General features: G+C 52.6%; 1 protein-coding gene across 3 annotated transcripts in view; it reads right to left on the bottom strand.

Moving 5' to 3' along the window:
- Positions 1–10,076: 10,076 nt before the first annotated feature.
- Positions 10,077–13,378, bottom strand: part of TTC7B (tetratricopeptide repeat domain 7B) — a 213,307-nt gene continuing 210,005 nt past the window's right edge. For all 3 annotated transcript variants that reach the window (XM_036218147.1, XM_036218146.1, XM_036218148.1), the window contains one exon: positions 10,077–11,058. In XM_036218147.1, coding sequence (XP_036074040.1) covers positions 10,837–11,058 — 222 coding nt within the window. In that variant the 3' untranslated portion in view covers positions 10,077–10,836. The remainder of the gene's footprint in view (positions 11,059–13,378) is intronic.

Consider the following 13,378-nt stretch of genomic DNA (forward strand, 5'->3'; position numbering starts at 1 on the left):
GTACATGTAGCATCCCGTGTTTTTTCTCTTCAGGAAGAAAATAGAGAAGGAGGAAGTGGAGAGGGGCTCCAGTCGCCTCCTTCCTGGCGGGACAGAGGCAGGTCCTGTAGCTCTGGGGTCCACAACCCCTGGGTCGCGGACCGGTACCATCCGTGGCCTGTTAGGAACCAGGCTGCACAGCAGGAGGTGAGCAGCGGGCGGGCGAGCAAACAAGGCTTCCTCTGTATCTGCAGCCGCTCCTCGGCGCTAATCTCACCGTCTTAGCTCCACCTTAGGCCATCAGGCATTAGATCCTCATAGGAGCACCGGTCCCTGGTGCTACAAAGGTTGGGGACCACTGCTAGAGCTGACCAGCTCTTCGGTTTAGCAGCGTGGCCTCCTCCTCAACCTGGGTCTTCACGGGGTGCGGAGCACATGCAATCGCCCCATAATACAGGTGGAGAGACTGAGGCCATGCTTTCCTCATCCTTATCCTCAGGCTTCACTTTACAAAACAGTTAATTGAGGCATAATTGGCACGTGATAAACTGCACGTATTTAAAGGGTGCACTTTGATATGTTTCGACATACGTGTGCGTCCGTGAAGCCGTCACCACAGTTAAGAGGGTGAACATCATCCCCAAATGTTTCCCTATCTTCTGTGCAGCCCCTACCATCCCTCCCCTTCCCCTCCTCAGTCCCTCCCTGCCCTCGGCCACCACTAGTCTGCTTTTTGTCACTGTAGATTAGTGGGCATTTCCTAGAGTTTTCTGTAAATGGAATCATACAGTATCTTCTCTCTCTCTCTCTTTTTTTTTTTTGACTGGCTTCTTTACCTCATCATCATTATTTTGAAGTCCATCCATGTCGCAGGATGTATCAGTTCATTCTTTTTTATTGCCAGTAGTGTGTGAATGTGCCACAATTCGTTTAGCCATTCATCTGCTGATGGACATTTGAGCCGTTTCCAGTTTTTGGCTATTATGAATGAGCATCTCTGAATATTCACAGATAAGTCTTTGTATGGAGAGTTATTTCCTTTTCTTTTGGGTGAATACCTAGGAGAGGAATTCCTGAGTCACTCTATGTTTGACTTTTTAAGAAACTGACAAACCGTTTTCCAAAGTGGCTGCACCATTTTACATTCCCACCAGCAATATGTAAGGATTCCAATGTCTCCCTATCTTGGCCAACACTTGTTACTTTCTGCCTTTTTCATTATAGCCATCCTAGGGGGTGTGAAGTGGTATCTCACTGTGGTTTTGATTTGCATTTCTTTCATGACTAATGACGGCGAACATCCTCTCATGCGCTTATTGGCCCAGATTTCATTAAAAAAAAAAAAAAACAACTTTTAATTTTGGAATAATTTTGGATTTACTGAAAAGTTGCCAAGAAATAAAGATACTCATATACCCCTCACTCAGTTTCCCCTAATATTAACCCCTGATATCACCTGCTTCATTTGTTGGAACTAAGGAACCAGCACTGGTACATTATTGTTAATTAAACTCTAAACTTTATTCAGATGTCGCCAGTTCATAACACTGAGGTTCCCTTCTTGTTCCGGGACCCTGTCTTGGAAACTGTACCACGTTGTAATTTAGTCTTCATGTCTCCACAGGCTCCTTGGCCAGGGTCAGCTTCTCAGACTTTCCTTGTTTTACATGCTCTTGACAGTTTTGAGACACATAGGTCAGATATTTTGCAGGAAGTTCCTCAATTTTGTTTTTCAGATGTTTTCTCATGACTGTACTGGGGTTATAGGTTTGGGGCAAGAAGACCACAGAGGTGAAGAACCTTCTCGTCCCATCCTTTCAGGAGTCCATGCTCTCCGCATGACTTTCCCCTGGTGATGCTGACTTTGGTCATTGGGTAAGGTGGTGTCTGCCAGGTTCCACCACTGGGAGTCGATACTATTCTCCCTATGTCCAAACTACTCTTTGCATGGGAGTCACTAGATCCAGCCCACACGCACATGTTCAGCTCCCCAAGTCTCATTTTTACATGAGGATCTTCAATGCCCGCACCTCCCACTGACACTGCCCTTCATGCCTAACCCGACCACTGTCCCTCTGGGGGAGGTTCTCATAATCCCTACACACGGCAGCGTTGAAAGTTATAAAGGATCAGGGATCATTTAGTCCAACCTTTCCTTATCCTTTTGACAGATGAGGAAACCGAGGTCCGGGAGATGACTCATTTATGATCACACCACCATGAGAAGGAAAATGGCCCGGGGCCGCTGGACCAGGGCCGAGACCTGCAAGGATGTCCTGGCCCAGAGCCAGAGCACAGTAGGTGTTTATTGGTGGGTGAAGTGGGCATGTATTGAATGAATAAGGACTTATGTACGTTACAGGGTTTCTCTGTGGGCAATGCGGGACACCCGCCACCCCCCTCCCCTTACCTGCACAAACCAGGGAAGCAAGAACGGGTGATGCCGAAGGGCTGGCGACCCGCGCTCCCCTGCCGTGAGCCTCGAATGCCCCTCCCCCGCTCCCCCTCTTCCAGTCGGCCATACACAGAGAGGCTGCAGGAAGCTGGATCTGGGGTTTGGCTAGTGACAAATGACCCTCCAAGAGGCCAGTTAAGAACTGCGGCCCCGGAGCCAGCAGACATAGTCACACCCTACTGTGAGTGTAAAGTGGAAGCACAATTTATGAATACATCTTAAGGACATTAAAAATGTTGATGGTCTTTGCCCTGGTTCCTGCAGGCCATGGAATTAGATAATCAAATGGATCCTGGGTGGAATGAATATAGATTGCGCTCTTTGGTGGGTCACCTCATCACCCCGAGCCTCAGTTTTCCCATCTACGAAATGAGGGTGGATATGAGAAATGCTTTTTTTTGGGGGGGGGAGGTCAAATTAGTGGTGTTGAAGTATGGATTAATCTGCAGTCAGTGTGGATTGGTTAGCAATATTGTTCAGGCACCTCTAATGGACTCAGTAGCCACTACCCCTTTAGGAGTACCACAGGACCAAAGACGCGATCTAGTTCTGTGTCCAAATGCCTTTGAGGATTTTGTTGCCTGACTTGACTAGTAGGGAAGCTGAAACCTGAATCCTGTTGTCAGAATCCTGTGGCATCGGCTCAGATGGCCCTTCACGGGAGTGCCTCTCAGTGCCCGAGGTGCCCGAGCGCTGGGATTTTGCTCAGCCCAGACAGTGGACCCGCATCTTGCTGACGATACCACCTGTCCATACCATGCATTCATTGGGGCACCAGCTGGCAAGGTGAGCTTGTTGGGGAGGAGCCCATAGCCCTCGGTGCTGCTAATGATTGGCATCTATCTACACAGAGCCTCCAGACAGAATCCAGCAGTTCGAAATGAGCAGCTGGGCTCTGGTCAGTTCACAGACCACCTTACAGAAATGTGAGAGTTAAACGAGATAACCCACAGGAAGTGTGGAGTGTGGTTCCTGCACAAACTAACATTTCTCCTGGAAGTCTATCCTAAAATAGATAACCCTGGATGCTGGGGGAAAATGTGTATGCGGGTGGCTAAGAGTACGAATCCTGGAATCAGGTGACCTGGGTTCGAAATCCTATCACAGAATCACCTAACCTTGGGCAAGTTTCTTCATCGTCTGAAGAAACTTTCATTGCTCAACTGCCCCAGTATCTGTATCCATCTCATAGGGTCGTCGTGAGGATTAGATGAGTTAGAAGATATAGATTGCTCAGAATAATGCCTGGTACATAGTAAATGCTCAATAAATGTGAGCTAGCATTAATTATTCCATTCTATGTGGTATGACAATGTGAAATAGCTTAAATGGCTGACAGCTTGGGGCAGATTAAATAATCTACAGTGTATCGGTGAGATGGAAGATTATGCTGTCTTTAAACTGTCTGTACAATTTAATGACAAGGGCATATTAAGTGAAAAGGTCTATAAAGTGTGACACACAGTATGATTTCACCGCATTAAAAATGTACACTCTAAGGAAAATGCTAGAAGTCAAGAAGCCAAATGCTGAGAATGTGAACGTCAGGTGGTGGAAGCTAATGACCTTAATCTTCGCATTTCTGAAAGGGAATGTGGCAGGTGTGGTTGGCAGAACGAAGGCCTCCCCAAAGATGTCCGTGTCCTAATCACTGGAACCTGAGAACGTGTTACCTTACATGGCACAAGGGACTTTGCAGATGCGATTAAGGATCTTGGGATGGGGTGATTGTCCTGGATTCTCCATTGGGCCCAGAGTAGTTGCAAGGTCCTTACACATGAAAGAGGAAGGCAGGAGTCAGGGTCCGAGAAGGAGATGTTCAAGGAAGGTCAGAGGTCAGAGAGTTTCACCGCTGGCTTTGAAGATGGAGGAAGGGGCCACGAACCAAGGGATGTGGGCAGCCTCTAGAAGCCGGAAAAAGCAAGGAACAGATTCTCTCCTAGACACCCCAGAGAGTGCCTGCTGTCAACTGTCTTTGTGAGACCCTGTCAGACTTCTGACTTCCAGAACTCTGAGATAATAAACACATTGTTTCAAGCCACTAAACTTGTGGCAATTTGTTACAGCAGCCGTAGGAAACTTATACAGTGGGTATGTGGTTTATAATCACAAAAGAAAAGAAAAAACTGTTTAAGAAAAAAGACAGAGTTGTGGGTGAACTAGCTTCATTTTCACGCAGGGGCTATTTCATATTTCTCATTTAATTTTATTGTTTTTAAGGCCACTGTTGGCTAAATGAAAATATTTATAAAAATCGACCTAGTTGCCTTTGAACGACCATTAAAAAAAAAAAAGCCTTGAGAAGACTTAAAGTTGATCACATATTTTCAGCTTAGAGAGGGCCTTTTCCTCTTCACATGGTCACGTCATCAGATCCTTACTGCCGATTTGAGGATGGGCCCGTTTTGCACACTGGCCAGGCCCAGGCACCTGGTAGCAAGTAGCAGAACCACATGCTTCTTGGCCACAGTTTGCTCTCAGAAAGTCTGCTCTTTCAGGCCGAGAACCCCAGACACCTGCGTCACTCCAGGTTGGGCACCTTCCTGTCACTCAATGGCCCTGCCTCACAGAGTCGTTCCCTGACTACCCAATCTAAAGGAGCCCCACTCCCAACACTCTAATTTGTTCCAGGCAGTTCCATCTACCTGGTAATTATCTTATTTATTTACATCTCTGTTTGCTGTTTGTCTCCCCAGTCCCCACCTAGACCGCCGCAGCTCCTAAGGGCAGGGACACTGTGTCTGACCACAGGGGGTGCTCAGTACACGGTAGCTAACAAGGGGAGGAAGTCCCAGTTACTGCCAGGTTGTCCGCACCAGGCTGGGCACCCAGGAAGCCTCAGGGGGATTTGGGGGCGGGGGCGATCTGCCTTCCTGGCAGCTATACCGTCCTGGGTGCTGCTGATGGGGCAGTGGGGTTAGGGGCGGGGTCAGGCTCAGGCTGGAATCCCCTCCCCGCTACCATGGCCTCGGGGGGTGGGCCCGCTGGGGGTGCTGCGTGGGAGAGGAAGGCTCAGCTCTAGCCTGAGAGTGATCATAAACACATCGGGAGTGAAGTGACGTCCGAACGGGCACCGCTGATGGAGCGCACGCCGTCAGGCACTGTGCTTGTGTTTCACACACACGCGGACCCTGTGGTCACCTCGCTCTGCTCACTCGACAGGTGAGGGAACTGAGACGCGGAGGGAACTAGCGAGCCCCCTAAAGTTCCTCGGAAAGTGGGCGTCCAGGCCCAAACTCCGGCCAGCTGGCCCCTCAGCCTGAACCCAGCTGCAGATGTGAGCCGCCCGCAGGGTGCGTGGGCAGGGCTGGGGCTCACCAATCTTCTCGGCCATGGCTGAACCCGGGGCCTGGGGACGGGCCTCTGAGGCCCAGCAGGCAGAGGTGAGGAGAGGCCACAGCTGCATCCCTGCTGCCCTGGCACCATTGGCCGGGCAGGACCCCCGCCAGGCCCCTCACCTCCCCCTCCATGTAGAAAGGGACTCGACGAGCAAATGAATGAAGCATGCATAGTGGGAAGCATTTTGTGGCTTCCAGCTCAGCTGCAAATAGTTCTGTGTGGGCAGAGGGAAAGAAAAGTCAGCATGTCCCCTCGTGCCCTGCTCTCGAGCTCCTTGGTGTCCCCTGGGCTGCTTGCCCCTTGCCTTGCTCCAGGCAGGGAAGTAAGAAGCCCGTCCTTGCAGGGTGTGCCTGGGCCCAGGTATCACGCTTCATTATATTAACATGCCCAACAGCCCCGTGAGGGGAAGTCTCACCCCCACTGCGAGACGGGAGCTGGAGGCTCATCTCCTTTGGAGGGAATGTGGTCACTCAGAGCTGGGATTCTAGCCAGATCTGTGCGAACCACAGTCCAATGGTCATCAGGAAGCCCTATCATCCTCGGGGGGTCAGGGGCCAATCAGCAGAAGATGGAGGGGCGGGGAGGGCGGTGGAGTCTGTGGGTGGCCCAGCTGGTTCCAGATAGACCTTCAGAAGGTACCCCCAAACCTGCTGCCACCTCCCTGTAGCCAGCCCCACTCAGGGCCTGGACCTCCAGAAGGGTCCCCCTGTAGGCTGGCTTGGGGTGATGTCCTCTTTCTGGCACCCCACAACCCCTCCAGCTGCCTGCTAACTCATGTCTCAGCCCAGAAGGCAGGCTGGCCAGGGTGCCTGTCCTCATTGGACCCTGAGGCCCAGAAAGGAGCAGTGACTCAGTCAGGGTCATCCCAGGCAGGCACAGAGCTGCAATGGGTCTTCTAGGGTACGGTCTTGAGGAGGGGGGCCTCAGCCTGGCCCCAAAGACCTTCCGGAGGAGGGCTTCGCCTGTCTGAGCCATTCACAGGATGTCCTTTTCCTGGTCCCAGACAGCTGCAGTAGGGGCAGGGCGGCAGGAAATGAGTGACCATGAGTGTGGGAGGAAGGCTGGTGGCAGGAGCAGCAGTTCCGAGGGTTGGCCCCCTGAGGACCGGCCTGTCTGCGTGTGCGTGCGTGCGTGCGTGCGCGTGTGTGTGTGTGTGTGTGTGTGTGCGCGCCGGGGAGGTGCGTGGGGTCCTCCTGGCCCAGCACGGCCCGCCCGCTGCCTGACTCCCCAGGATAAGACCTAAGCAAGCTTATGCTTTTGGAGTAGGCAGGAGGGCCAGGGAGAGGAATCAGAAAGAGGGACGGGGAGGGAGGAAGAGGTGCAGGGGGTGCTAAGAGCTGCCTGACACCATGTGGCCACCCTGTGCGAAGCCTGAGAGCGCCAGTCGCAATTCTCCCACGTGAGTGGTTCCCCCAAATTGGACAACGCTCACTCCCCAGCGTGAGAGGCATGGGGAGAGGAGAGGAGGGAGACAGCTGGAGACCAGGAAGGAGTGAGCTGGGCAGCGCGGGGGCTCCCTGGGAAGGCGCCTGGGGGCGGGGCAGGCAGGGAGGTCTGGAAGACGGCAGGGCACACAGTGGCCTTCAGCAGAGCCGTCCTGCCCATCCTAGGCAGTGCTGGCTGTGAGGGGAGCTGGGGAGGGGCTGCTGGCAGGGGTGGGGGCGAGAGGCTGCCTGAGGGTGGAGCGTGGCAATCCCCGGAGAGCATGAGGAGGGAGGCTGGCTGAGGGCGGGACTTCCTGTGGGCAGATGGGTCAAGACATCCGAGGATGACTGTGTGACCACGAAGGAGATCTGATTGACCGTCTGGAGGAGTCTGTGGCCTGATCCACGTGGTCACAGACATGGACGCATGCATGCTCTCTTGGGCCATGAAGACAGATAAGGAGCACAGGGGACAGAGGCCCTGTGCCTGGGGGAGGGGGGGACCCGAACTCGTATTTCTCCCCAGCCCTGGGAGTGAGCCCAGGACCCGCCAGCCCTCCCTGCTGAGAGGGGCTGGTCGCCTTGGAAGAAGGGCCTGCGCTCACCCTCCCGGTCTCCCTCATCCCCTCCGGGGTCCGCCAGCTCTCCCACTCTCCTCGAACTCCCCATTCACCCTCAGCTTGCTCTCTAGCTGCCTGAGAAACGGGAGCCTTGGGAGGAGAAGCCCCAAGGTTCGCCGGCTGTACCCACAAGCAGCTGGGCTCCTGCCGGAGGCTGCCGACCGCCCCTCCGCTGCTTGAGCACAAGGCTTGGATTCTCGCCTACGCTCCAGCCCCGCCCGGCCCGCCGCCTCCACACGGGGAGGCTTCACAGGTGTCTTACACACAGCGTCGCCCACACTGCACTGACCCACACTGCCTCAGAGGTTCATCCCTCAGGCCTGGGTCTCAGTGCCGCCTCCACCAGACCGTTTCCATGTGACTCCAGCAGGCATCTTACCCACTCGGCTTCGGCTGCCTCATCTGGTAATGAATGAATGAATAACTTCATTAATTTGTAAGGCCGGAGGAGTAGGCGGAAGGACAGAGCCTGGTGCTGGGAGAGAACTGGGGAAGCCGTGGACGGGGTTCCAGGGGCAGAGGCCTGATCCGAGCCTCACCTTCCGGGGCACACTTGGGGCTGTCAGAGAATGGACGGCGGGGACGGGTCAAAGCAGGGAGGACACTGTGGCGGTCCGGCCAGGGGTGCGGAGGACCACGCTGGTGGGGGAGGTGGAGAGGTTGGCGATGTGATCTGGGACTTGACAGGACTTACTGGAAGGCAGAATGCAGGGCGCGTGGGCAGGGGGATTAAGGGAGAGGACCGAGGTGATTAGAAAGAGTTCCCAAACGGGGAGTGTCAGGGATGACGGTAGCTCCCTGCGTTACTCAGGCCCCTTGTGGGCAGAAGTGGTAGAAACCCACTCTGCTCTAAGCAGAACGGGGAATGCATTGGTTCGTGATGGAAAAGCCCAGGGCTCCCGTGCTCCAGCTGTGACCCAGTCTCCCCATCTCCTCGCTCTCTTTTCCTGAGTTTCTGTCATTCTCAGGCCGGCCACCCTACACAGTGTCAAATGGCCACCAGCAGCCCAGGCCAAGATCCTAACAAGACATCAAACCCAACAGGAAGAGGCTGTTTTTTGCTAGTATTTTCATGACACAAGTCCCAGAGGTGCCTCTGATTGGCCAAGCTTGGGCCACATGCCCACACCTGAACAAGTCACCGAAATTAGAGGCCGTACAGCTCAGCTCTGGCTGGCGACACAGGCCCATGTGTCTGCCCATGAACCATGCGGATGGAGTGTAGGGGAGGGGGTTCTCTCCAGGGAGACAGATACTATAAATGGGACAGACGGCGGCCAGGCAGATAGGAGCCAGCACTAATGTCCCTGCATGGCACAGGGCTGGCTTAGGAGACGGTGGCCGGCGTGGTGCATGGACCATCATCCTCGGGAGGCCTCAGCCTCCTGCTTTCCAGGTCCTGATGTGGGCAGGCCTCTCCTCACTTCTGCACAGGATGGCAAAGCTGGGCCTTGACCCTCCACTAAACACCTGCCCTTTCCTGCCGGTGTCTCACATTGCAAATTCTATGACTTATGATGACCACCTGGAACCGGGCAGGTCAGTGCTGAGTCTGGGGTGCCTACCGGCTCTGCCCACAGTAGGCATCTGCTCACTATTTTCTCCCCGGACCTGCTGCCCCCTTGCCTGAGTGTCCAGTGAGTCAGGGAAGTTGTACAGAGCTTGCGGGGGGCCCTTGAGACTTTAGGGTACTTGAGATCAGAGCTCAGGCCCTTCACACCTCCTCGGGTCCTGGCAAGGTGGGGCCGCCTCGCAGCTGCTCAGCAGAGGTCCAGGGGATTGCAGAATCTTGCTCAGGTTCTTTTTGGCTCTTGGTCTTTGCTATCCACTCTCCAGCTTCGCATTTGTCCCCAGCATCTCTCAGCACCGTCTCCCCCCACCCCCCACCTCATGGTGGCACAGGGCTGAGGCAGCTCCAGTCTCACTTCTCAGGTTTAAGTCCAGTAGGAGACTGAGAGCCTTTCCTTGTAGCTCCCACTCTGATTGGACCGTTTCAGGTCACGTGCTCATTCCTGATCCTCTGTGTGCAGTGAATGCTGCATGCTGATTGGCCAGGCATGAGTCACACGCTCAAATCCCAGGTAACTTGCAGAATGTTGGGAAAGGTGAATTCCCACACTAAAATCAGGGCAGAGTCTCCTAGTGCCGAGGGCTGGCCCATCCCCAGCTGCCCCCTGGTGCAGACAGCTCCCCACTCCAAGAACTGAGCGTTAAGCTCTCTCGGGTCTGTGGGCTTCAACTAACGACACAGGCCATAGGTCCATTTAAAAATCATTTTATTATTAACATCATCTTCCCATTTAGCCAAGTGTCTGTCATGTATAAGGAATGTCGGCAAATATTCCATTTGAAGCTTCTTTGTACATATTTCCATTGATAAATAAACTCTGAATTCACATAAAAAAGTTAAACTTAAATAACTCATATTTCCTTCTCTTGTAACAGGCATATATTGGTAAAATATAAATATTCTTGGACTCAGGCTTTGTTCTAAGTGAGGACAGTAATTCATCACATGGTACGATTATTGACAACAGAACCAAGAAATTGTCGGCTGGTGTCCCGGCTCGGACTAGTACTGAGGTGGGAGAAAGAAGATTCACATTTGGTTTCTGGGCAAAGGGTGGAGCAGGAGTGGTGGGTGATGAGAAGGAGGACAGATTTCTTTACAGCTCTGATAAAAATAATCTGTTCTGCCACTGAATTTTAACTGAATATAGTCTTCTACATTTGCTGATTAATTCCATAATCGTGTGACTTAAAACTCAGATGTCAACTAACAAAATATGGCACATAATCTATTTTGAACAATGTCAATAGATTCGAAAACAATCATTGGGCTGGCGGAAATAACAGAAACGCACGTGGGGAGAGCGATGATTCGGGGTCTGTTTGGTTAGTTCACTGCGGTCAGTCGCGTGGTCATCCAGGGCCTCGGGGGTGGCAGGCTCGCCCTCTGCGGGCACCGCAGGCGGGACCCTCCTTGGCCTGAGCGGCAGTGAGGCCGGTGGGCGTCCGCTCAGAGCACCCGGGGGATGATGGTGAAGGGCATCGCGGGGCTGCTGGCCTCCAGCTCCAAGGCGGTCAGGAAGCACTCGGTAGCTGCCGCGTCGTTGCCCTGAGCTCGAAGGACCTCGCCCAGCCCGTTCCAGACCTCGTGCGCCGTCGAGTTCACCTGCACGGCATCTCGGAGGATCTTCTCCGCCAGACTGTAGCGGCCCAGCTGGTGCAGGATCAGGGCCTGTGGGCATCAGAGAGACAGACAGACGGTCAGTCGGTGAGACGCTACGGCTCTGGGCTCCTCTGCGCTTGAGTTTTATCAGGTTTCTTAGAGGGAGGCAAGCATCTCCTTTGGGCTGGGCACACACTAAGTTTAAGTTCTTCCTACACTCGAGGGCAACAGTCCAAACAATCACTTAACCCAAATGAAGTTGCTGACGTTCAGCCATTTTTTCATGACAAAAATGGCGATTTCACATGGTTCATCTGAATAGCCAACACCCAGGAGTGACTTAATCAGAACGGCCATGGTCTGTACTGACCCAATGGGCTGTCCCAAGTGTACCAGCTGACATCTGCCTGCACAGAAGGCTGTCATCTTTTTTTTTAACCTAAAGAAATGTCATGTGTGGCATTATTATCATAATGATTAGAACAGAATTTTTAGAATTGCTCACAGTCCCCTACGCCATGCAAGCCCCTGATCTTATCGCCCCTTGCTCAGTCCTGGCTGGGCCCGGGCACAACTGTCACTTAAGTCAGGGCGTTAAGTCAGGGTGTATTTGCTGGTCCTCAAATGTTTTGCCGTAATCGTGCTCCCAAGTCGCCCGTCTCCACGACTGATGTTTGTTCCCTTCCGTCCCACACCCGTGCTCTCATCCGCTCAGCCTCTCCCTCACGGGGAGACGGTTAGGTTGCGTCCCGTCTCTTTACCGCTGTAAATTGCTCTGTGATGGACCCCTTTCCAGAAAGCGCCTTTTCGCTCCTTTGGATCAGCGGATTTCAAATCTAGAAACCTTTGGTTAAATGGAACCTTACTCATAAGGTTCTGGGTGTAAACAGACAAAAAGTAACTGTGGGCGGGGACAGGTCAACGGAGACGAGCCCGGAGTCCCCTGCGGGCTCCTTGCAGAGGCTCTGGATGAGGCTCGGTGGGACCAGCTGACAACCATTTGGAGGCTCTTCTTTTAGCGCAAATTTCCCCCCAGTGGCATTTTTGGATCAGGGGATATGACTCTTTTTAGAGTTCTCCAAATATTTGCAAATTATATCGCCAAAGGGTCATGCCACTTTTGGAGCCATCAACAAGAGTTTCAGTGGTAGGTCCCAGGCCCCCACTATCCTTACTCTTTATTTTTGCTAATTTTGTAAGCTCGGAATATCCCTCCTTATTAAACCCTGCATTTTTTTTTCCAATAACAATTGAAGTTAAATACTTCTCATGCCTTTGTTTAGGAGTCTTTTTGAAGACTGATATTCATCTGCTATCATAATTATCTAGTCTGGTTTTTTACTTTTGAGTTTTTCTTTAAACAAAGCTTTTTAGTTTATTTAAATTCAATTCATTGATCTTTGGTTATTAATTTACTTATCTATATATCTATGTATCAGTATGTATGTATCTTTCATCTATCTATCTATCTATCTATCTATCTATCTATCTATCTATCTATCTATCATCTATCTTTCTATCATCTTTCTATGTATCTTCAAAGCCTAGAAAGTTATCTTTGCGAAGAACCGACACATAAACAATTGTGATCTGACTATCTCTAGATAATGGTCTGCTTTACTCTGACAGACAGATATCTAAGTGCATTTCTTCTACTTGCTAGACACAAACTGGCTAATTCCCCCCTCCACTCGCTCTCAAAGGTGCTGCCTTTGTCACATGGTGAATTATTACATGAAACATAGGCTTCTACAAGAGAAGCCTGACAGCCTCACAATGCTTGGTCTTCCCACCCAAGAATGTGGCATGAGCTGATCTTTCAAAGCTCATCCTGACTCTCCCAATAAAGCCTTGCACTTCTTTTCGCAGCTCATGAAATTGATGAGTCACCTCGTGTTCTCAGTTCCGCCCTTCACCAAGGGGCAAGGGGCCGTGGGTCGGCTCTCAGGGGCAGCCAGTCCGGCAGTATACCCGTGCCTGCCAGGGGGCTGGCTGTGGCCTGAGCCACAGGCAGTGGGCACTGTGGGTGCCGAGAGACGAGGTGGGGTCCACTCTGGGGAGGTCTGGCCTTCGAGACAAGCTCCGTGAGGAAGGCAGGGGGCACCTTCGGCAGGCAGTGTCCAGGCCCTGAGGGCTGCTCGAGCTGACCTCTCCCCGGGGCATGTCGCCCTGGATGTGGCATCTCAGGGTCTGAAAAGCAGTCTGCTTTCTGAAAATCGTCTGCACCTATGAGCACCTAGCATGGGAAACGTGAGGCTGACCTGGAAGGAGATCATGGCCAGCGAGACCCATGGCCCCAGGTAGTGTGTGGCATGCAGAGGATCTGCCCCGGACCCCCGGCTCTGGGAGGGAGAGGCAGGTCAGGGAGCCCTCCTGAGGAGACTTCAAG

The sequence above is a fragment of the Rousettus aegyptiacus genome, unplaced genomic scaffold (assembly GCF_014176215.1).
Source record: "Rousettus aegyptiacus isolate mRouAeg1 unplaced genomic scaffold, mRouAeg1.p scaffold_m13_p_3, whole genome shotgun sequence".
NCBI lineage: Eukaryota > Metazoa > Chordata > Mammalia > Chiroptera > Pteropodidae > Rousettus > Rousettus aegyptiacus.